Source organism: Tachyglossus aculeatus, chromosome 3 (genome assembly GCF_015852505.1).
Source record: "Tachyglossus aculeatus isolate mTacAcu1 chromosome 3, mTacAcu1.pri, whole genome shotgun sequence".
Classification (NCBI taxonomy): domain Eukaryota; kingdom Metazoa; phylum Chordata; class Mammalia; order Monotremata; family Tachyglossidae; genus Tachyglossus; species Tachyglossus aculeatus.
Genome location: NC_052068.1, coordinates 21,761,797 through 21,786,968, shown reverse-complemented (window position 1 = coordinate 21,786,968; position 25,172 = coordinate 21,761,797). Strand labels below are relative to the sequence as shown.

General features: G+C 47.5%; 1 protein-coding gene across 2 annotated transcripts in view; it reads left to right on the top strand.

The window, feature by feature from the left end:
- CRTAC1 (cartilage acidic protein 1) overlaps positions 1-25,172 on the top strand; it is a 188,312-nt gene that overhangs the window by 138,648 nt on the left and 24,492 nt on the right. For both annotated transcript variants that reach the window (XM_038743651.1, XM_038743650.1), the window contains exons 6-7: positions 17,727-17,861; positions 24,729-24,874. In XM_038743651.1, the coding sequence (XP_038599579.1) occupies positions 17,727-17,861; positions 24,729-24,874 (281 nt within the window). The remainder of the gene's footprint in view (positions 1-17,726; positions 17,862-24,728; positions 24,875-25,172) is intronic.

Here is a 25,172-nt window from a genome sequence, read left to right as displayed (position 1 = left end):
CTACTCTGTGCCTTGGTGGGGATTCAATCCCTGTTCTCCCTCCTACTTAGGCTGGGAGTCCCATGAAGGACAGGGACTGTGTCCCACCTAATTAACTTGTATCTATCCCAGCACTTAAATCAGTGCTTGACACATAGTAAGCACTGAACAGATATCATAATAATACCACTATTTTTAGGTTAATCAGCGCCCACTAAACACCTTTCTGGTCATGGGTCCTGTTGTCATGGTTGCCAAGAAGGGTCAGCTTTCAAGGCTTAGGCAGGGGAGGGGAGGGGGTGTTGGTGATGGTGTTTTTCTAAATTAACCACAGATGCTGACAAAACATCTGAGAATCAGCTGCTGGGACATTGCTGATGGCAGGTCTTTCTTTCTGTTCACAATTTTGGTGCCAATTCTTGGAAGGCCAAAGTTCCATACAGCTTCTTCAGTTAACTTCAGCCTCTCCGGTCACCTTGGCCTTGGAAACATAAATCTGTGAGCCTCCCCATTCTCGACATAAACCGCAGTCCTTCTCAAACCCCTAACCTCGCAGACTCAGCGACTACGAATCCTAGAGCTCCATGGTTACCCTCCTCACCTCTTTTATAGTAATAATAATAATAATAATAATGGTGTTTGTTGAGCACTTACTATGTGCCAGACACTGTTCGAAATGCTAGGCACTGTTCTGGTTCATGTGGAGCAGGGGGAGGAGGGCAAGGAGGAATCCCATGTTTGAAATCTTTTAATCCACCCCCTGCCTCCAAGGACGGTCTACCTTATAGACCGTTTAGCCTTCTTCTGTATCCAAGTTTTTAATCAATCAATCAGTGATATTTACTGAGGGCTTACTACGGGCAGGGCACTGTACTAAGAGCTTGGGAGGGTACTTCTGCTTTGCGAGAAGCAGCATGGCTCAGTGGAAAGAGCACGGGCTTTGGAGTCAGAGGTCAAGGGTTCAAATCCAGACTCCGCCAATTGTCAGCTGTGTGACTTTGGGCAAGTCAGTTAACGTCTCTGTGCCCCACTTACCTCATCTGTAAAATGGGGATGGACTGTGAGCCCCACGTGGGACAAACTGATCACCTTGTAACCTCCCCAGTGGTATGTTTGGTTCTGTTCTCTGTCTCCCCCTTTTAGACTGTGAGCCCACTGTTGGGTAGGGACTGTCTCTATGTGATGCCAATTTGTACTTCCCAAGCGCTTAGTACAGTGCTCTGCACATAGTAAGCGCTCAATAAATACGATTGATTGATTGATTGATTAGAACAGTGCTTTGCACATAGTAAGCGCTTAACAAATACCATCCTCATTATTATTATTACAATACAACAGAGTTGGCAGACACGTTCCCTGCTAAACTGGTAAACAATCTGGTCCATGAGCCCCCTCGGGCCAGGGCCTGCAGGGGAAGACTAGAAAGGATTTTGCCAATCTCAAGGGCCATGAAAATGCTCAAGGGGTTTGCCGCGGAAAGAAAGAAATTGCCCCAGCCGAAACAGAAACCCAGAAAGAAGCTTCAATTTAGGTCAGAACAGTCAATGTATCTGAATTCAATCAGTCAAGCAGTGATATTTATTGAGTGCTTTCTGAGTGCAGAGCACTGTACTAAGCACTTGGAAGCGTATGCTACAACAGAGTTGGGAGACCTGTTCCTTGCCCACAGAGAAGTCTAGAGGACTATGCAAGAGTCTGGCTGGCCAGTTATTTATGACTTGGTCTGCAGAGGTGAGGGGATTGGGACTGTGGAAAGTGATGGGCCTTTGGGGGAGGCTTTGAGGTGAGGGCGGGTGTACATATGCGAAAGACCTTGTCCTGTGACCTGTTTGGATTAGGACAGGGAGGCATCCCTGCAAGGAGTTAGCTCCTCCCCGTGAAAGGGTTGGAGCCAGTGTGGAATCAGCGAGGAATGACTGTGAGCCCATTGTTGGGTAGGGACCGTCTCTATATGTTACCGACTTCTACTACCCAAGCACTTAGTACAGTGCTCTGCACACAGTAAGCGCTCAATAAATACGATTGATTGAATGAATGAATGAATGAATTAGGCTTTGTACTGCAGAGAGGCAGCAGGAGCTGAGGAAAACTGGGGTGAAACGTGGTCTTGTGTAGGATCATCAGCCAGCAGTTTGGGGTGACCCCGTTCCGAGAGCAGCACTGGTGGAGATAGATGTATAATACATATTGTATTATTTATGGTATGTTATATAATATATACCAATTTATTATATATAAGCCCATAATGAGCTTACAGTCTAGAGGGGGAGACAGATATGAATATAAATAAATAAGTAATTTATAATGCATAACATTATATATTACATAGTATACCTATTATATTCATTCATTCATTCAATCGTATTTATTGAGTGCTTACTGTGTGCAGAGCACTGTACTAAGCGCTTGGGAAGTCCAAGTTGGCAACATATAGAGACAGTCCCTACCCAACAGTGGGCTCACAGTCTAGAAGGGGGAGACAGAGAACAAAACCTATTAACAAAATAAAATAAATAGAATAAATATGCACAAGTAAAATAAATAGAGTAATAAATTCGTACAAATTATATGATATATAATATTACATGTTACAAATTATATATTTATATTCATGTCTATCTCCCCTTCTAGGCTGTAAGCAGTGAACGTGTCCACTAATTCTGTTGTACTGTACTCTCCCAAGCACTTAGTACAGTGCTCTGCACACAGTAAGCGCTCAATAAATACGATTGATGATGATGATGATGATGATAGTAAGCGCTCAGTAAACACCACTGATGGATTGATTGATTGGTGCAGGAGGGGCAGCTGGAGATGTAAGTCCTTATCAGCATGGCTTAGTGGAAAGAGCCCGGGCTTGGGAGTCAGAAGTCAGGGGTTCCAATCTCACCTCCGCCACTTACCAGCTGTGTGACTTTAGGTGAGTCACTTAAACTCCCACTCCCCCACGTCTGCTGTGTGACCTTGGGCAAGTCACTGAACTTCTCTGAGCCTCAGTTACCTCATCTGTAAAATGGGGATTAAGACTGTGAGCCCCACGTGGGACAACGTGATCACTTTTTATCCCCCCCAGCGCTTAGAACAGCGCTTTGCACATAGTAAGCCCTTAACAAATGCCATTATTATTATTATTATTCTCTGTGCCTCAATTACCTCATCTGTAAAATGGAGATTAAAACTGTGAGCCCCACGTGGGAAAACCTGATTACCTTGTAATTACTCCAGCACTTAGAACAGTGCTTGGCACATAGTAAGCACTTAAATACCATAATTATTATTATTCACAAATACCATCCTCATTATCATCATCATCATCATGTTCAGAGTACAAGTTTCAGCCCCTGGCAAATAGGGCTCAAAAAAGTCATTCACCCACAGGCTTGCAGTGGCCCACCTTTGTTCCCAGTGCCACTGTTCCTGTAGCTGGGGAGGGGTCCCAGATTCCAGTTTGGGCCTTTGGGAATACGATTTCTCCCACCCTCGGCTGCTGCAGGGAGGTAGGCTCAGGCTCCACTCCCGGAGTAATCCCACGACTCCCTCTGACCGACATCTCTGGGGAGACAGGCCTTGGCAATAAAATGAAGCAATCCCAAATTTACAGGAGCAAAACAACCCACTTCTAGTCAGGTGGGAGTTGAGGAGAGTTGAGAAGCAGTGTAGTCTAGTGGAAAGTGAACGGGCCTGGGCGTTAGAGGACCTGGGTCCTTCTTCTGGCTCCCCCACTTGCCTGCTGTGTGACCTTGGGCAAGTCACTTTACTTCTCTGTACTTCATTTTTTTCATCTACGAAATAGGGCTTAAATACCTATACTCCCTCCCCCATGGACTGTGCCCCATTGTGGGACAGGAACTGTGTCTGACCTGATTATCTTACATCTACACCTGTGCTTAGCACAATGTTTGACACATAGAAAGTAGTTAACAAATACCCCTTTGGACCTAACATGTCCTAAACAGACCTTCTCATCCTCCCACCCAAACAATGTTTTCCCCATGACTTTCCCAACACTGTAGACAGCACCACTATCCTCCCTTCCTCACAAGCTCGTAAACTTGGCATTACCCTCAATTCATCTCCCTCAATTCAGCCTACGTAGTCTGTCACCAAATCCTGTCAGTTCAACCTTCACAGCCTTGCTAAAATCCACCCTTTGCTCTCCATTTTAATCCAAACATTTATCCTGTCCCATCCTGATTACTGCATCAGTTTCCCTGCTGACCTCCCTGCCTCCTCTCTCTCCCCACTCCAGTCCATACTTCACTCTGCTGCCCAGATCCTTTTTCTACGCTATTGACTATTATTGGCTATTCATTCATTCAATCATATTTATTGAGCGCTTACTGTGTGCAGAACACTGTACTAAGCGCTTGGGAAGTACAAGTTGGCAACATATAGAGATGGTCCCTACCCAACAATGAACTCACAGTCTAGAAGGGGGAGACGGACAACAAAATAAAACATGTGGACAGGTGTCAAGTCATCAGAATAAATAGAGCATGGGAAGTCAGAAGGTCCTGGGTTCTCATCCCGGCTCCATCACTTGTCTGCTGTGTGACCTTGGGCATATCACTTTACTTCTCTGGGCCTCAGTTACCTCATCTGTAAAATGGGGAGTGAGACTGTGAGCCCCATGTGGGACAGGGACTGTGTCCAACCCGTCTTGCTTATACCTACCCTAGTCTTAGTATGGTGCCTGGCATATAGTAAGCACCTTATAAATACCATAATTATTATTATAATAAGAGCAGCATGGCTCAGTGGAAAAAGCATGGGCTCTGGAGTCAGAGGTCATGGGTTCAAATCCCGGCTCCACCAGTTGCCAGCTGTGTGACTTTGGGCAAGTCAGTTAACTTCTCTGGGCCTCAGTTACCTAATCTGTAAAATGGGGATTGACTGTGAGTCCCCTGTGGGACAACCTGATCACCTTGTAACCTCCCCAGCACTTAGAACAGTGCTTTACACATAGTAAGCGCTTAATAAATGCCATTGTTATTATTATTATTATTGGCTATTGACTATTATTACTGACTGTTATTATCAACATTATTATTATACTATACTATGATAAAAAGAATGAGAATAATGATATCTGCCTAGGAGAATTGAGGAGTAGGTCCCTGGGGATTTAGAATCTCTTCTGGGATGACTCATTCATTCATTCAGTCAGTCAATCATATTTATTGAGCACTTCCTGTGTGCAGAGTACTGTACTAAATACTTGGGAAAGTACAATACAGCAATAAAGAGAGACAATCCTTGCCCACAAAGAGCTCACAGTCGAATAATGATGGTATTTGTTAAGCACTTACTATGTGTCATGCCCTGTTCTAAGCACTGGGGTAGTACATATTAGGTTCATTTATTCAGTCGTATTTATTGAGCGCTTACTGTGTGCAGAGCACTGTACTAAGCACTTGGAAAGTACAATTCAGCATCAGATAGAGCCAATCCCTACCCAACACGGGCTCACAGGACACAGGCCCTGTCCCACATGGGGCTCACACTCTTATCCCCATTTTACAGATGAGGTGACTGATGCACAGAGTAGTAAGAGAAGGAGCGTGGCTCAGTGCAAAGAGCCCGGGCTTGGAAGCCAGAGTTTGTGAATTCAAATCCCGGCTCCGCCAATTGTCAGCTGTATGACTTTGGGCAAGTCACTTCACTTCTCTGTGCCTCAGTTCCCTCATCTGTAAAGTGGGGATTAAGACTGTGAGCCCCACGTGGGACAACCTGATCTCCTTGTATCACCCCCAGCACTTAGAACAGTACTTTGCACATAGTAAGTGCTTAACAAATCAATCAATCGATCGTATTTATTGAGCGCTTGCTGTGTGCAGAGCACTGTACTAAGCGCTTGGGAAGTACAAGTTGGCAACATATAGAGACAGTCCCTACCCAACAGTGGGCTCACAGTCTAAATACCATTATTATTATTATTATTATTATTATTATTATTATTAAGTGACTTGCCCAAGGTCTGGCACAGCCGGCATGTGGCAGAGCAGGGATTAAAACCCATGACCTAAGAGAAGCAGCATGGCTCAGTGGAAAGAGCACAGTCTTGGGAGTCAGAGGTCATGGGTTCTAATCCCACCTCTGCCACCGTCAGCTGGGTTACTTTGGGCAAATCACTTCACTTCTCTGTGCCTCCGTTACCTCATCTGGAAAATGGGGATGAAGACTGTGAGCCCCATGTGGGACAACCTCATTACCTGTATCCCCCCAGTGCTTAGAACAGTGCTTGGCACATAGTAGGCCCTTAACAAATGCCATCATCATCATCATGACCTCTGACCCCAGGCCCATGCGCTGTCCACTACACCATGACTCCCTCTCAGTGGGATGTCTTCCCTCCGAAGGAACCTTTTGCTGGGCTCTTCCTGACCCCTGCATCCAGCTGGAGAGCCCGTCCAAGCTGCGCAGGTCGCTGTAGTGGACATCCCATCCAGTTCCCCCGTGATGGAGCCCGTCCCATCCTTCCCCTGGCCTGGAATGCCCTCCCTCCACACATCCGCCAAGGTAGCTCTACTTCCTCCCTTCAAAGCCCTACTGAGAGCTCACCTCCTCCAGGAGGCCTTCCCACACTGAGCCCCCTTTTTCCTCTCCTCCTCCCCATCACCCCCCACCCTGCCTCCTTCCCCTCCCCAAAGCACTTGCATATATTTGTACAGATTTATTACTCTATTTATTTTACTTGTACATATTTACTATTCTATTTATTTTGTTAATGATGTGCATATAGCTGTAATTCCATTTGTTCTGACGATTTTGATACCTGTCTACTTGTTCTGTTTTGTTGTCCGTCTCCCCATTCTAGACTGTGAGCCTGTTGTTGAGTAGGGACCGTTTCTATATGTTGCCAACTTGTACTTCCCAAGTGCTTCGTCATTCATTCATTCAATCGTATTTATTGAGTGCTTACTGTGTGCAGAGCACTGCACTAAGCGCTTGGGAAGTACAAGTTGGCAACATAACCACCTCCTTCCCCTCCCCACAGCACTTGTATATATATTAGTACAGATGTATTAAGCACTTACTATGTGCCAAGCACTGTTCTTAGCACTGAGGAGGTTACAAGGTGATCAGGTTGTCCCACGGGGAGCTCACAGTCTTCATCCCCATTTTACAGATGAGGTTAATTGAGGCACAGAGAAGTGAAGTGACTTGCCCAAAGTCACACAGTTGACAAGTGGCGGAGCCGGGATTTGAACCCCTGACCTCTGACTCCAAAGCCGGTGCTGAGATGGTCCCCACCCAACAGTGGGCTCACAGTCCAGTGCTCTGCATCATCATCATCATCAATCGTATTTATTGAGCGCTTACTATGTGCAGAGCACTGTACTAAGCGCTTGGGAAGTACAAATTGGCAACATCTAGAGACGGTCCCTACCCAACAGTGGGCTCACAGTCTGAAAGGGGGAGACAGAGAACAAAACCAAACATACTAACAAAATAAAATAAATAGAATAGATATGTATACAGTAAGCGATCAATAAATACGATTGAATGAATGGCTCGGTGGAAAGAGCCCGGGCTTTGGAGTCAGAGGTCAGGGGTTCAAATCCCGGCTCCACCAATGTCAGCTGTGTGACTTCGGGCGAGTCACTTCACTTCTCTGCGCCTCAGTGATCTCATCTGTGAAATGGGGATGAAGACAGTGAGCCCCCCGTGGGACAACCTGATCACCTTATAACCTCCTCAGCGCTTAGAACAGTGCTTGGCACATAGTAAGCGCTTAATAAATGCCATGATGAATGAATGAGAGAGGCAGCTGCCCGTCAGGCCAGGCCAGGCCAGGCCGCCGGGAGCCACACAGTTGGGTCACAGTGCCATCTAGTGGCCATCCGGCTAACTCTCGGGGGAATGCGCTCCCTCGGGTGGCCATCCCAAACGCCTGGGAAAGAACATTTTATAATAAATAATAATAATAATAATAATGGCATTTATTAAGCGCTTACTATGTGCAAAGCATTGTTCTAAGCGCTGGGGAGGTTACAAGGTGATCAGGTTGTCCCACCGGGGGCTCACAGTCTTCATCCCCATTTTCCAGATGAGGGAACTGAGGCCCAGAGAAGTGAAGTGACTTGCCCAAAGCCACCCAGCTGACAATTGGCGGAGCCGGGGTTTGAACCCCTGACCTCGGACTCCAAAGCCCGGGCTCTTTTCCACTGAGCCACGCTGCTTCTTAAGCGCTTACTATGTGCTAAAGCACTGTTCTAAGCGCTGGGGAGGTTACAAGGTGATCACGTTGCCCCTCGGGGGGCTCACAGTCTCCATCCCCGTTTTACAGATGAGGGAACTGAGGCACAGAGAAGTGAAGTGGCTTGCCCAAAGTCACCCAGCTGACAATTGGTGGAGCCGGGATTTGAACCCATGACCTCAGATTCCACAGCCCATGCTCTTTCCATTGAGCCACACTGCTTCTCTGATTGAAATTTAGATTCAATCTCTCTCTCTCTCTCTCTCTCTCTCTCTCTCTCTCTCTCTCTCTCTCTCTCTCTCTCTCTCTCTCTCTCTCTCTCTCTCTCTCTCTCTCTCCTGTGAGCCCGCTGTTGGATAGGGACCGTCTCTATATGTTGCCAACTTGTACTTCCCAAGCGCTTAGTACAGTGCTCTGCACACAGTAAGCGCTCAATAAATAAGATTGAATGAATGAATATCTATCTATCTATCTATCTATCTATCTATCTACCTATCTATCTATCTATCTATCTATCTGTTCTCCCCCTCCCCACCCACCCCAGCTCCTTCCCCCGCACACTAGATAGTCAACTCCTTCAGGTCAGGCATTGTGTCTATCAATTCTATTCTATTCTTCCAAGCGGTTAGTACCATGCTCTGCCCAGAATGTAAGAGTACAATAAAAATCATCAATTGATTGACTGTTAGTGACTTGGAGCAGGAGAGGAGTCTTCCTTTCCTCCTCTTTTCCTCAAGTACTGAGGAACCAAAGCTTCCCATTTATGAGACACAAATCTGCATCCGGACCTCAGGATTTTAAGAGTAAGGCACCCAGAGAAACATTCCAGCCATAATTCTTGCATTCATTCAATCATATTTATTGAGTACTTACTGTGTGCAGAGCACTGGACTAAGCGCTTGGAAAGTACAAGTCGGCAGCAAAGAGAGATGGTCCTTACCCAACATTCATTCATTCATTCGTATTTATTGAGCGCTTACTGTGTGCAGAGCACTGGACTAAGCGCTTGGGAAGTACAAGTCGGCAACATACAGTGACGGTCTCTACCCAACAATGGGCTCACAGTCTAGAAGGGGGAGACAGACAACAAGACAAAACGTGTGGTGAGGTGTCAAGTCATCAGAATAAATAGAAGTAAAGCTAGAAGCACATCATTGACAAAATAAATAGAATAGTAAATATGTACAAGTAAAATAGAGTAATATATCTGTACAAATATATATACAAGTGCTGTGGGGAGGGGAAGGAGGTGGTTATGTTGCCAACTTGTACTTCACAAGTGCTTAGTACAGTGCTCTGCACAATATTGCGCTCAATAAATACTATTGAATGAATGAATGAATGGGGGGTAGGGAGGAGGAGAGGGAAAAGAGGGCTCAGTCTGGGAAGGCCTCCTGGAGTAGGTGAGCTCTCAGTAGGGCTTTGAAGGGAGGAAGAGAGCTAGCTTGGCAGATGTGCGGAGGGAGGGCATTCTGAGCCAGGGGGAGGATGTGGGCCAGGGGTCGACGGCGGGACAGGCGAGAATGAGGCACAGTGAGGAGGTTAGCTGCAGAGGAGTGGAGGGTGCGGACTGGGCTGGAGAAGGAACCGGGCTCACAGTCTAGAATAATAATAATAATAAGAAGAAGAAGAAGAAGAAGAAGAAGAATGTTGGTATTTGTTAAGGGCTTACTATGTGCAAAGCACTGTTCTAAGCACTTACTATGTGCAGAGCACTGTTCTAAGCACTGGGGGGTATACAAGGTGAACAGGTTGTCCCACGTGGGCTCACAGGCTTCATCCCCATTTTACAGATGAGGTAACTGAGGCACAGAGAGGTGAAGTGACTTGCCCAAGGTCACACAGCAGACAAGTGTCGGGGCCGGGATTAGAACCCATGACCTCTGACTCCCAAGCCTGGGCTCTTTCCACTAAGCCACGCTGCTTCTCTAGAATGAAAACCCAGTCGACCCTCCTACAACCGCCGAGCATCCTCCAGGGACGTTGAGCGCAGACAGCACCCCAAGTCCTCCGGGATAATAATAATAATAATAATAATAATAGTGATGGTGATGATGATAATAATAATATCGTATTTGTTAAGCGTTTACTATGTGCCAAGCACAGTTCTAAGGGCTGGGGTAGATACAAGGCAATCAGGTTGTCCCACATGGGGCTCACAGTCTTAATCCCCATTTTCCAGATGAGGTAACTGAGGTACAGAGAAGTTAAGTGGCCAGCAGAGAAGTGGTGTTGGCGGAATTAGAACCCACGTCCTCTGAGTCCCGAGCCCGTGCTCTTTCCACTAAGCCGCAGTGACAATGTGGGGTGTCCAAGGTGGGGATTCTGCTGGGGGGTAGGGGCGTGTTTAGGAACACTCCCTCCTCCCTCCTCCTCTGGCTTCACAGCCAGAAACCCTCCACTGAGCGTGGCGTAGTGGATAAAGCATGGACCTGGTTCCAATTCCAGCTCTGCTGTGTGACCCTGGGTAGTTACTTCACTTCTCTGTGCCTCAGTTACCTCTTATGTAACATGGGGATTACCACGGTGAGCCCCACGTGGAACAGGGACTGGGTCCAGCCTGATTTGCCCGAATCCACCCCAGCGCTAAGTACAGTGCCTGGCACGTAGTAAGCACTTAGAAACCACAATTATTATACCTCTAGACTGTAAGCTTAGTACAGTGCTCTGCACACAGTAAGCGCTCAATAAATACGATTGAATGAATTCATTTATTCATTCAATCGTATTTATTGAGCGCTTACTGTGTGCAGAGCACTGTACTAAGCCCTTGGGAAGTACAAGTTGGCAACATATAGAGACGGTCCCTACCCAACTGCGGGCTCACAGTCTAGAAGGGTTGCAGGGGCCCCACAGAAATGGAAAAGCCCCCAGCCCCAGGGAAGAATTCACTTCCTTCGATCGTAAAAATATGGAACGCTTTACGAATTTTTTTGTAATGGCATTTATTAAGCGCTTACTATGTGCAATGCACTGCGCTGCACTGTTCTGTGAATGAATGTAAGCTCACTGTGGGCAGAGACTGTGTCTAGTGTTATAGTGTACTCTCCCAAGCGCTTAGTACAATGCTCTTCAATCAATCAATCAATCAATCATATTTATTGAGCGCTTACTATGTCAGAGCACTGTACTAAGCGCTTGGGAAGTACAAATTGGCAACATATAGAGACAGTCCCTACCCAACAGTGGGCTCACAGTCTAAAAGGGGGAGACAGAGAAAAAAAAAACCAAACATACTAACAAAATAAAATAAATAGGATAGATATGTACAAGTAAAATAAATAAATAAATAAGTAGAGTAATAAATATGTACAAACATATATACATATATACAGGTGCTGTGGGGAAGGGAAGGAGGTAAGATGGGGGGGACGGAGAGGGGGACGAGGGGGAGAGGAAGGAAGAGGCTCAGTCTGGGAAGGCCTCCTGGAGGAGGTGAGCTCTCAGCAGGGCCTTCACACAGTAAGCGCTTCATAAATAAGATGACCGACTGACTTATCCCTCCCTCTCACGCCCTATCAGTCTTCCAAGGTCCCCGCACCCCAGTATCCACTGACCAAGACCTGTATCCCCACACTCTTCCTGCCCACACCCGAGGATGGGGCTGAGCAGCAGGGGTTGGGCACCCTCCATTCCAGAAGCATCTGTCCCAGCTGCGAGGCGGTGATTAAAGAAGCCTTAAAAGAAATTTAGAAAGAAAATGAAGGTGGATTTATGGTGTCGGGCGGGGCGTTGAGCTGCTGGCTGGGAGCGAAGCAGAACAAAGGGGCGACCGGGCCTGATTTATAGGAAGTCATTATGCCAGGAGTCAGAGATGTGCACAGCCCCAGCTGGGGCCTCCCTGCCGCTCCCTGTCAATGTCACTCCGGGGAGGTACCAAGGGCAGAGGCAAAGAGGATGCGCAAGGAAGACTCAGCAGAGAGAGGTAGGGGTGGGCCCCAAGAGATCAGGGACCCTCTCCTTTATTCTTCAGGCAGATGTGAAGATCTGGGGAGGAGGGTGCTGAAGGTGGGAGTAGGGATGGGGTAAGACTCTTGTCTCCCAACCCCTTCGTCCACCACGGCAGAGAAACGTTGGAAAAGATTCTTCCCCTCGTACCTGCCAAACAGCAGCTGAGTCCAGGAAAGGCATCAAAGAGAGGTCCCTTCCCCTGCTCCTCCCAGCCACTGCAGTCAGGTACGGCAGAAAGATGCTGCAGAGTCCGGAAGGAAGGAGGAAAGAGGAGGTAATGGCAGAGACCTTCCCCTTTCCCCCAGCTTTTCCTGGGCCGCCCGCAGAAGCCAGAAATGGGGAAGGTGAGATGAGTGGTGATTGTTGAGATACGCCCATGCTTGGATGGCTTGGGTTCTGGAGCCTGGACATAGAAGGAATGTCTTTGGTCTTTAAATTGCTCTGCTGTCTTGAAACCAGACTGGGCCCGCTAGGATGAATTCACAGAGGCCCTGGCAGCAGAGACATTGCATCGCTGCAATTCCCTGCCCAGGGAATTTCCTGCTGCTGCTGCTGCATTTCATTTATTCATTCATTCATGCAATCGTATTTACTGAGTGTTTACTGGGTGCAGAGCACTGTACTAAGCACCTGGAAAGTACAATTCAGCAACAGATAGAGACAGTCCCTACCCAACAACAGGATCACAGTCTCCTACCCACTTCTTCCCAGCCTTCTAACTCCCCTCCAAACCCTCCCCCTTCAGCTACCCATCTCCTTCCACTAGGCCACCTCCAGGTCCTTGTTCCCCTGGGGAGCCCAGGACTCTAGCAAGTTGGGGTCCCCCAACAAGCCATTCCTAAAAGCCCCAAAGCCCTCTGACCCTGCCTGAAGCCCCCAGACCCTTGCTTGCCCTTACCATTCCACCTGTGAGCCAAAGCCTCCTGGGGCTGTCAATTCTATGTTCTACTGCAGTGTCATTCCCTCTGTGTGCATGGCTACGTATATGTGAAGCAGACTCTGTGTATGCACATGCTTATAACCGGTCCTGTATTTATATCAATCAGTGGTATTTCTTGAGCGCTTACTGAGTGCAGAGCACTGTGCTAAGCACTTGGGAAAGTACACAAGAACAGAGTCCGTAAACGCATTCTCTGCCCAAAATGAGTGTAGAGTCTAGAGGACTATATATGACTGTGTTGTGAACACTGTTCTGGGGTAAACACACATGCACAGGAGCAATGCTCAATAAATGCTGTTAATTGGATGACGAATTCCAAGTTGTGTTTTGTGCTGTTAACCTTGTAGAAATCATTGCAAATTCTGTGTGTGTGTGTGTGTGTGTGTGTGTGTGCGCGCCCCCACTAGATTATAAACTCCTTGAGAGCAGTGATCGTGTCCCCCAACACTGTTGTACTGTCTCAAGCTAAGTTTAGTCCTGGGCAGACAAGTGCTCAAAAAATACCATTGACTGATTGATTGACTGACCAGTAGCTGAGTCTGGCCTTTTCTTAATGTGAACGTGTAGGAGGAAAGTCTCTAGCCAAAGATTCCAGTCAAATGAAGGAGTCTGCAGTTGGCTACGTCTGACTGAACCACTTAACGATTTTAAAGTTAATTTTCCTGTTATAATTCCATTTTTTGGCCAGGTTTACCAGAATCAAACTTCACACCCAATCTCAATTTATGAAAGCGGGGAGCAGGTGGCTCGGAGTGGAGCCACACATACCTCGAGATGCCCTCCTCAGCCTTCCCTGGGGTCCCTGATGTCAGTCTGTCTTTCTGCCTGTTGGATGGTGTTTCCGACTTTTCCAACACTGGTCCTGATCCCCCGGCCCCCGATGCCATGCCCTGGGTTGCCTCTCGGACCCAGTGGGACTCTGCCAGGTTAGGAGGACAGTGCAGTGCTTCAGCACCCGCAGATGGCTCCCAGAGATTGGACTGACTCACAGGGAGGTCAAAAAGCCCTCTGGAGTATGGCCTCTCAGTGGTGAACTGGGCAACCTGTCTGGCAGAACCATGGCTGGCCCAAGCATGGTTTCTAGGGACTCCTTTTTGTTTTCAATAGTATTCGTTAAGGTCTTACTATATGCCAGGCATTGTACTAAGAGTGGGGTGGATTCATTCATTCATTCAGTCAGTCATTTATTGAGCACTTACTGTGTGCAGAGCACTGTACTAAGCGCTTGGGAAGTACAAGTTGGCAACATATAGAGACAGTCCCTACCCAACAGTGGGCTCACAGTCTAGAAGATAAGCAGGTGGGAGACAGTCCCTGTCCCACATGGGGTTCACAGTCTTAATCCCCATTTTTCAGATGAGGGAATTGAGGTTCAGAAAAATTAAGTGACTTGCCCAAGGTCACACAGCAGACAAGTGGTGGCGCTGGGTTTAGAACCCAGGTCTTCTGATTCCCAAGCCTATGCTTTTTCCATCAGGCCACGCAGCTTCCCGGTCCCAACCCCCAAAAAAGATGCAGGCACTTCCTTCTCCCCTGTGGCCCCTCCTCATCCTCCTCCTCCTCCTTGCAACCTGGAGATGACTGCCATTACCCTCACAGAGCAGAGCAGCTCCTCTTTCCACTGTGGTGACTGGGGGAGGAAGAGGAGCCTGATTTACCCTTGCCCTGAGGCCACAGTTCCCTTAATCTCTTAGAAAAACTATCCTGTTTGAACTAACTCAAGACTACTGCCCTTGAGTCCTAGAGTGCTACATTGTGAACCAGAAGTAGAAGCCTTCCTAACGTGATCCCGCTAGGCTTCCATGAGGTTTATTTCCATGGGACAGTAGGCTTGCTCCCTGAGGATTCTGTGAGAAACAGAGGCTTCAGAGTATGGGCAGGGCTTTGGCTGAAATTTGAGTTTCCCTTGATTAGTTTGCCCTTGAGGAAATGGGTCAGATCAGCCACGACTCCTAGAAAAACTCAGGCCCATTTCCTCCAGCCTGGGAGGACCTCCGGATCTGAGAATTTCAAACTCACTTGCTCCCTGATCCCATTTGGAACTCTCCAAAACAGAATTCCTAAGCGCTTAGTAAAGTGCTCTGCACACAGTAAGTGCTCAATAAATACCATTGAATATTTACTATTCTATTTATTTTGTTACTGATGTGCATATAGCTGTAATTCTATTTATTCTGACGGTTTTGACACCTATCTACATGTTTCGTTTTGTTGTCTGTCTCCCCCTTCTAGACTGTGAGTCCGTTGTTGGGTAGGGACCGTCTCTATATGTTGCCGACTTGTACTTACCAAGTGCTTAGTCCAGTGCTCTGCACACAGTAAGCACTCAGTAAATATGATTGGATGAATGAATGAATAAATTGTGAGTAACATCTCTGTTGTGGTCTTGTTTCTATGGCAATAAATTGCCACTAATTAGTAGTGTTGTTACCATGGCAATTTCCAGTAATTACAGCTTATGAATGGCAGGAGTCTTCAACCCAACCCAATTAGTTAATTAGAGAGATTTAGAAATTTGTTCAAAAGGGAAATAACCTGCTTTGCAGAGAATGAAGAGACTGCATCCCAGCTTGGGACCAGTAGCATAGAGGAAATTGGAAGATGCAGGAGGATGCAGAAATAATGTCTTTATGTGCCCATAGTCCCTGGGTGCCACCAGGATTTCAGAGGGTCTAAGTAAGGCTAAGACTTCCACTCTACTTTCTGAGTCCAGGCACCAGAGAGTTCAAGCCTCCACGAGCATTCATATAAATTCAGGGGAGGAAGGCAGAGAGGTAAAAGAGGAAAGCGGAAGGCAGAGAGGAGAGAGGGAAGAAAGGAAAGCAGAAAGGAGAGGGGGAAGAAAAGAAGGCAAAGAGGCAAGGGGGAAGAGAGGGGAAAGGGAAGAAAGGAAAACAGAGAGGTGAGGAGAAGAGAGGAAGGCAAAAAGGCAAGGGGAAGAGAGGAAGGTATAGGAAGACAGAAAAGCAATGGGGGAAAGTGGAAGACAGAGGCAAGGGGGAAGAGGAAAAGAGGTAAGAAGGAAGAGAGGGGAAAGGGAAGAAAGGATGAAGAGAGGAAGGCAAAGAGGCAAGGGGGAAGAGAGGGGAAAGGGAAGAAAGGATGAAGAAAGGAAGGAAAAGAGGCAAGGGGGGAAGAGAGGGGAAAGGGAAGAAAGGATGAAGAGAGGAAGGAAAAGAGGCAAGGGGGAAGAGAGGAAGACAGAAAAGTGATGGGGAAAAAAGAAGACAGAGAGACAAGAGGGAAGAGGGAAGGGCAGAGAGGGAAAAGGGATCAGTCAGTGGCCCCCTTGATGGCCCACCATGTCTCTGAGCAAGGAAAGGCAAGGTTGGGAGGGATAGGGAAGGGCGGAGGTGAGGGAGGAGATAGTGATTGAGAGCCTCCCTGGAGAGCATTGAAGGCTGATCTGCCCTTCCATCCCAGATGCATCTGAGCCCCCAAGGTGGGCAGCCTTGATGGGTGCTTTTTGCCAGGAACCCAAGAGTGGGTTCAGCTCTTTCCTGCATCAATTCCCCAATTTCCTCCCTAATTCCCCACCTGGGGAGATGGTGGACAATGAAGCGTAGTGTTTGGCTAGATCGACCACACTGGCTCCTCTTTCTGTTCTTTTTGCAATTGCTTGTAGTCCCCTTAAGCAAGACGTCTCCCCCACTGGGCACTTCAGTTTTTCCAAATGTAGAGGATGGGGTGACCCAGAGCCAGGGCTCTGAGCTCTTGTTTATGAAAGATTTGGAAATCCTTCTCTTTTTCCTTCCCCCTCCACAAACAGACCTTCAGATACATCTCCCAGGATGGCTCTGGGCTGTCCCACACTCTTCTCAGGCCCACTTTGATCTGGGCCCATGTACCTGGGAGCACCAGGACTTCCTGTGACCTGGGTTGCAGCGTGGCTCAGTGGAAAGAGCACGGGCTTTGGAGTCAGAGGTCATGGGTTCGAATCCCGACTCTGCCACTTGTCAGCTGTGGGACCTTGGGCAAGCCACTTAACTTCTCTGTGCTTCAGTTACCTCACCTGTAAAATGGGATTAAGACTGTGAGCCCCACGTGGGACAACCTGATCACCTTGTATCCCCCCAGCGCTTAGAACAGTGCTTTGCACATAGTAAGCGCTTAATAAATGCCATTATTATTATTATTATTATTATTATTATATCTGGCATCTGTGGTGCTGGTATTGGCCAGTACAACCAGTCACCCACTGTTGGCCAAGGAAACATTCCACTCCAGCTCTGAGAGGGATGATGGAGGAAAGCTGGGGAATTTTGGAGGGGGAGGGGAGGCCCTGTGTGGGCTAATGCTCCTATGGTTCTAAGACTTGTCTAGATTCCTCACCAGAACAGTGGTGAAGTGGGCTACCTGTACTAATGAGCCAGACAGCTCCATTTCCCAAATTCTGAGGTGGGGTGGAGCAGGGCCCAGGCTGGGATGATTTTCCCGGGCTCAGCTGATTCCCACAGTGTTTGCTCAGCTGAGAGCACCCCACAGTGATGCCCAACTGGAGAAAACCTCCTTGATGGCCTTGTGGGTACTTGTTTGCTGACTCTGTGGGTACTCGTGTGCTGACTCCGGGAGAAGAAGGGAGTTGAAACTCTTTTCCACGTGGGGGCCAAAGCGAAGTTTTTACCTCTCAGTTTGGGACCCTCTGCTGTCTCCCAGGAGGTCGTGGAGTCAGCGTGGGCCCCATCCTCAGCGACAGCGCTTCGGATATCTTCTGTGACAATGAAAACGGCCCCAATTTCCTCTTCCGCAACCGGGGGGATGGCACCTTCGTCGATGTGGCTGCTAGTGTCGGTGAGTGTCCCCTAGTGCCCACCTCCCTCTACCCCCTCTCCCTCCCCTAACCACTGGTCCTGCCCCTCCTGCTCTCCCCATTTCTCATCCTTCTTGGCAGCAGGGACCCAGCTGCTGACCTGAAGCAACAGGAAGAGCATGTTGGGCTTGTAGGGAGAGAGGCCAACTCATGCCCCCAGAATCCACAATCCCTAGCCCCCGTGGGACAACCTGATCACCTTGTAACCTCCCCAGTGCTTAGAACAGTGCTTTGCACATAGTAAGCGCTTAACAAATACCATCATTATTATTATTATGGTGGGACTCTCCTCCCTCAAAAAGTTCCCAGGCCCAGCTTTCTCCCTCCTACCTGCCATTCTATCTCCACTTCTGTGCAAAGCCAGAGAAGGCAGACCTGACCCAGCCCCTGATTTCTTCAAGAAAGTATTAAGCACTATCTAAGGGCAAAGCACTGGGCTAAGCTTTGGGGTGGATGTAAGATAATCAATCGTATTTATTGAGCACTTACTGTGTGCAGAGCACTGTACTAAGCGCTTGGGAAGTCCAAGCTGGCAGCATATAGAGACGGTCCCTACCCAACAGTGGGCTCACAGTCCCTGAACCACATGCAGTTCACAATTAGGGTGGCTGCTGAGGGGACAGACTGTCTGAAAACCAGTCCATCTGGTATAAAACTGGACAAATGGCCACCCTACTCACAATCTAAGAGTTCTCCCACAGCTCATCACCAAACCCTCCTGCTAGAGCCTCATTCTCCTGCTGAAGAAACTCATCCAGCTCTTTCCTTTGACAGCTCATTCTTCTGCTTCCCAAAAATCATAAAACCCGCTCCCAGACCCCAGGAGATTTGGTTAAGGGTGCTAAAGAGTTGAGAACAGAGGCGAGCGGTGAACCAGGCCAGGCAGCGGAGAGTGAGGGGAGAGGAAGAGAGAGGTGCTCTCCCCGTAATTGAAAGTCAGAATGATTGCAGGGCTTTAACAAGACATGTCAAGAGGGCATTTATCACCCAAACAGATGCTGCCGCAAAGTGCAGCCCTGGCACCTATTATTCCCGTGAAAGGGACCTATCTCCTTGTCAGAGTGCCTCATAGATGGGAGAGAAATGGGCCAGCGCAGAAGGCCACAGACACTGGGGCTGGGAAATTTCACTGGAGAAAGAACGGGATATTAATCCTGGAGACTATATGCACTCCTTCTCTCCTCATTGCAAGCCCTCCTGGCAAATTTGGTGTTTTTTATGGTATTTGTTAAGTGCTTAAAATGTGCCAGGCACTGTACTAATTACCGGAATAGATACAAGACTGTGAGCCCGTTGTGGGCAGGGATTGTGTCTGTTAGTTGCTGAATTGTACTTTCCAAGTGCCTAGTAGCACACAGTAAGTGCTCAATAAATACAATTGAATGAATGAATGAATACCAGATAATCCGGTTAAACACAGTCCCTGTTCCACATCCGCCAAGCTAGATCTCTTCCTCCCTTCAAAGCCCTACTGAGAGCTCACCTCCTCCAGGAGACCTTCCCAGACTGAGCTCCCTCCTTCCTCTCCCCCTCCTCCCCCTCCCGATCCCCCCGCCTTACCTCCTTCCCCTTCCCACAGCACCTGTATATATGTATTTATGTTTGTACATATTTATTACTCTATTTTATTTGTACATATTTATTCTATTTATTTTATTTTGTTAATATGTTTTGTTGTCTGTCTCCCCCTTCTAGACTGTGAGCCCGCTGTTGGGTAGGGACCGTCTCTATATGTTGCCAACTTGTACTTCCCAAGCACTTAGTACGGTGCTCTGCACACAGTAAGCGCTCAATAAATACGATTGAATGAATGAATGAATGAATGAATGAATGAATGAATAAGGCTCACAGTTTTAATCCCCATTTTACAGATGAGGGAACTGAGACACAGAGAACTTGAGTGACTTGCCCAAGGTCACACAGCAGACAAGTAGTGGAGCCAGGATTAGAACCCAGGTCCTTCTGAATCCCAGGTCTATGCTGTATCCATTAGGCCACTCTGCTTCCCTGCTGTTTAGTTTTCCCCAGTGCTGTTCCTACCACCCCTGAGTGAACTGTTCTGTCCCCTGGTATCACCCCTGGTATCACTTCACCTCTGTGGCTCACGAGGCCTTTGGCTTTTCCAGATCCTGGTTCCAATTTGTAGCTCTGCCCCCGAAGTCTGTGGGTCCCCATCGATCCTAGCAGCCCATCTGACCTTAAGGCTCCCATACCTACAAGCCTCCCCCTTTCCTGCTCGTGCTTTCTTTCAAAGGGCCCCGAAACCCGGAGAGAGAGAGCCCTTTGAAATCCATCTCACTCAATTGGCTCTATCCTCAAGTTATAATAATAATAGTAATTGCGGCATGTGTTAGGCATTTACTATGTACTGAGCACAGGATAGGTACAAGAAAATTAGGTCGGACAGAGTCCCTGTCCCAGATGGGGCTCACAGTCTAAGAAAGAGGAAGAAGAGGCACTGTGCAGATGAGGATACTGAGGCACCAACAAGTTAAGTGACTTGCCTGAGATCACACAGCAGGCTAGTGGCAGAACTAGAATTAGCCATCCCCGTCCTCTGACTCCAAGCTCTTTCCACTAGGCCATACTGCTTCTCTAAGCCATCTGCTTAGGCGGTTTGGGCCATAATCCAGGGATCCTTCGGCTAACATTCCTCCCACCCTTCCCAAAGGGCTCTCCTACAGTTTGCCAAGGCTTGTTATTGCCTACGGCAGCCAACAACACCTCTGTTCAAACCACTGGGGTGTGTTGTACTCTTTGGATCTCCAGCCTCCCACATTCCTGCAGGAATCTGTGCCTGCTAGAGCTCCCCAAGATTACACAGGCAGATGGCAACCACCATATTCTGGTTCCAAGTTTGGTGCCCCCTCAAGCCCCTGGAATCAGTTAAGGCTCTGCTGTCTGGCCCTGCTCCTCAGTGGGGCTGACAACTGTGCCTGGAAAGCTGAGACTGAACCCTAACTTTTCCTTAGACATAAATATATATGTATATATATGGAGAGAGAGAGAGAAACTATATATATATATATATATATATACATATATATATAGTTATATATATATGTATATATATATTCAGTTGTACTTCATATTCAAAGACACTACTGACTGAAATTCACCTATGAATGTGCGTGAGGCTGAAAAGTTCAATGTGGCAGTCACATTCCCGGCCACACTGTGTACACAAAAAGATCACCCCTTGTTGTGTTGGTATATTAGTTGCTTGCAGAGACTGGTTCTGTTTTTCCTTTCGTCTCGTCTCTCACCCCTTACCAAGTTTTTGCTCAAAAAAAGAGTCACTCCTTCCTTGGTAGCATTGTGCCCTATCATGCTGATCTATTCTCAACAACTGGCACCCAGTTTTCAGCTGGAATGCAACATTGTCCCCTCTAGACTGTAAGCTCCTTGTGGACGGGGAACATGTCTACCAAATCTGTTTATTGTACTCTCCCAAGTGCTTAGTACTGTGCTCTGCACACAGTAAGCGCTCAATAAATATGATTGATTGAGGCTTTGTTTTACCTTGTCCTTAGAACAGTTCCTCCCTCCTGCTTACTTTCTGTTTCCCAGTTTCAGCTCTCCATATAGTCGTTGTTTGGGTGTCCTGCTTCTGCTCATTCAACTCACCTGTCCCACACAGGGTAGCTGTGTTGAGGTGAACATAGCTTTGATACCGGGAGACTGATTATGTCCCAGAACTTCATCGTTCATGACGTCCCTGGATAGTGGGACCCCGATTTGGTTGGGAGTTCTAAGAACATAAGATGTGCAGGCTTCCCTGCAAGGGAGAGGAAAACAATTTTACAAAAGCTGAAGAAAGGTTGTTCAAATATGAAGTAAAATCATAAACAGTAATTGGAATTGAACAGTGTGACGTTACATAACAAGGTTGAATCAATCAGGGTCAAAAGAGGATAAAATCCAATCCAGATACGAAACCCTCATCTCGCCCTGGTTCTGTAACCAAGCCTGAGCTTGAGTCCAGGTTCTGAAATCTTATCTGACCACAGTACCTTTAGTTCCTCTAAAGCAGTCACCCTTGGCCGTTTACCTCACAGTAGCCTTGTGCTTCATTTCTGTGGCCTAGTGAAAAGAGCATTCATTCATTCATTCATTCAATCGTATTTATTGAGCGCTTACTGTGTGCAGAGCACTGTACTAAGCGCTTGGGAAGTACAAGTTGGCAACATATAGAGACGGTCCCTACCCAACAGCGGGCTCACAGTCTAGGAGGGGGAGACAGACAACAAAACAAAACATATTAACAAAGTAAAATAAATAGAATGAATATGTACATGTAAAATAAATAAATAGAGTAATAAATATGTACAAACATATATACATCTATACAGGTGCTGTGGAGAGGGGAAGGAGGTAAGGCGGCGGGGGATGGGGATGGGGAGGGGGAGGAAGAGCATGGGAGCTGGACACAGAAGACCTGAGTTTAATCCCACTGTTCAACTGTATGACCTGGGGCAAGTCATTAACCTCTCCAAGTCTTGGTTTTCTTATCTGTAAAATGGGGATAAGATACACACTTTACCTGATTCTATCCATTCAGAACAGGGATTCTATCTATTTTGTATCCATCCCAGTACTTAGCATAGTGCTTTGGCACATAGAAAATAGGCACTTAATATATACCATAATTATCATTATTTCCTGCCCCAGGTGTTTTATATTCTTGTCTGCCTCCAGCCTCATGACTCAATGATAATAATAATAATTATGGCATTTGCTGGGAGCTGTACTCAGCGCTGGGGTGGATACAAGCAAATCGGGTTGGACACAGTCTCTATCCCTCATAGGGCTTACAGTCTTAATCCTCATTTAGCAGATGAGGTAACTGAAGCACAGAAGAGTGAAGTAGCTTGCCCAAGGCCACACGGCAGACAAGTGGCGGGGCCAGGATTAGAACCCATGACCTTCTGACTCTCCGACCCGTGCTCTGTAACCACTATGCCATGCTGCTGACCCACTTACTGAACAGGCATTGGTTCAGTTCCATGATTCATTCATTCAATCGTATTTATTGAGCGCTTACTGTGTGCAGAGCACTGTACTAAGCACTTGGGAAGTACAAGTTGGCAACATATAGAGACGGTCCCTACCCAACAGCGGGCTCACAGTCTAGAAGGGTGCATTCTATTCACCAGCTGACATAATTCCGACAGGCCGGTCCTAGGGCTTTATCATCATCATCAGTGGTATTTATTGAGCACTTACTGTGTGCAGGGTACTGTGCTAAGTGGTTGGGAGAGTATAATGCAACAGAGTTGGTAGATGTGTTCCCTGCCCACAGCAAGCTAGAGGAGGAGACTGACACCACTATAACAGCTTTACAGAGCAGTTTACAAGTTCTGGGACAGGTGAAGCACTTCTCATTGTCTAGTGAAGCAGCGTGGCTCAGTGGAAAAGAGCACGGGCTTTGGACTCAGAGGTCAAGGGTTCAAATCCCGGCTCTGCCAATTGTCAGCTGTGTGACTTTGGGCAAGTCACTTAACTTCTCTGAGCCTCAGTTCCCTCATCTGTAAATTGGGGATTAAGACTGTGAGCCCCCCCATGGGACAACCTGATCACCTTGTAACCTCCCTAGCGCTTAGAACAGTGCTTTGCACATAGTAAGCACTTAATAAATGCCATCATCATCATTATTATTATATTTTATAGGACACCAGTGCGTGAATAGGTGAACTATAGATCCCTTAAAATCCCTTCTAGACTGTGAGCCTGCTGTTGAGTAGGGACTGTCTCTATGTGTTGCTGACTTGTACTTCCCAAGCGCTTAGTACAGTGCTGTGCACACAGTAAGCGCTCAATAAATCCGATTGATTTATTTATTGATTGATTGATTAAAATGCTGACCAGGCTCTCCAGGGAACTGCTGGTTGACTCGTGTCGGCAAGAACTGTACCTGGTCTGACTGTAGTAACTACTTCAGTTACTTAACAATTACCATCATTATTATTATTGTTATTCAGTAGCCCACTGAGAATAGCAGAGACCTGGGCCTTAGTTCTGGCTCTGCCACTTGCCTGCCGTGTGGCCTTAGGTAAGTCACTTAACTTCTCTGTGCCTCAGTTTCCTCATCTGTAAAATGGAGATTAAATACCCTCCCCCTTAGCCTGTGAGCCTCAAGTGAGACAGGAACTGGTTATCTGTCTGATTCTCCCGACTCTACCCCAGGGTTTAGCATGATGTTTGGCACAGAGTAAGGCTTAACAGATATCACAATTATTATTATTACCCATTTCCTTCACCTGGTTCTGTCATCAACTTGCCTCTTCAGGCTCCAAAGATTCTCCAAAGGCACCAGAGTTGGGGACTCTGGTAGCCTGTGCCCACTCCCATCTCTTTGTCCCTGTCCTGCTGCTGGATGAGGAAGCAGAGCTAGGATGGGCACGCTGAGAAGCAACGTGGCTTAGTAAAAAGATCACAGGCTTGGGAGTCAGTGGAAGTGGGTTCTAATCCAGGCTCCACCACTTTTCTGCTGAGTGACCTTGGGCAAGCCATATAACTTCTCTATACCTACATTATCTAGTCTGTAAAATGAGGATTAAGACTGTGAGTACCACATGGAACAACCTGATTACTTTATATCTACCCCAGCACTTAGAACAGTGCTTGGCACATAGTAAGCACCATACAAATACCATCATTATTATTATTATTATTTTTGTTATTATTAGCTACTGGGAATGAGGCCCCGCCTCTGGGATAAACTGCATCATGGGAGACTTGTTCTCCAGCCTGGCGGCAGAGATGTCAGGAGGATTCTGTCCAAAACATGTATAATACATAAAGACTCCTGTCCTGGATTCCCCATCCCTCCCCCTTATCCCCTCCAGGGGTAGATGACCCTCACCAGCATGGAAGAGGGGTGGCACTGGCCGACTTTAACCGCGACGGGAAAGTGGACATCGTCTATGGCAACTGGAATGGGCCACATCGCCTCTTCCTGCAGATGAGCAGCCACGGGAAAGCCCGCTTCCGGGTAAGAAGGCGGACCTCCCTTTTTCTGGATTCCTCTTCTCTCCTCCCTCACCCTATTACCCCACCTGAGAATGGTAGAGTCCCACTTCCTTCTCTGGGGCCTGAGAATGGTAAAGTCAGTCCCACAAGCCTCTCTAGTGGGGTGAGAATATTAGAGTCCCACTACCTGCTCTGGGGACTGAGAAAGGGCCTGGCTGTTCCCCAGGCCTGTGGAACCAGAGACATTTTGATGCCAGTTTTCCAAAGGTTTGCCCCACCAAGGTCCCTGGGCAGACTTGAGTGTGGGGCAGTCTGCTGAC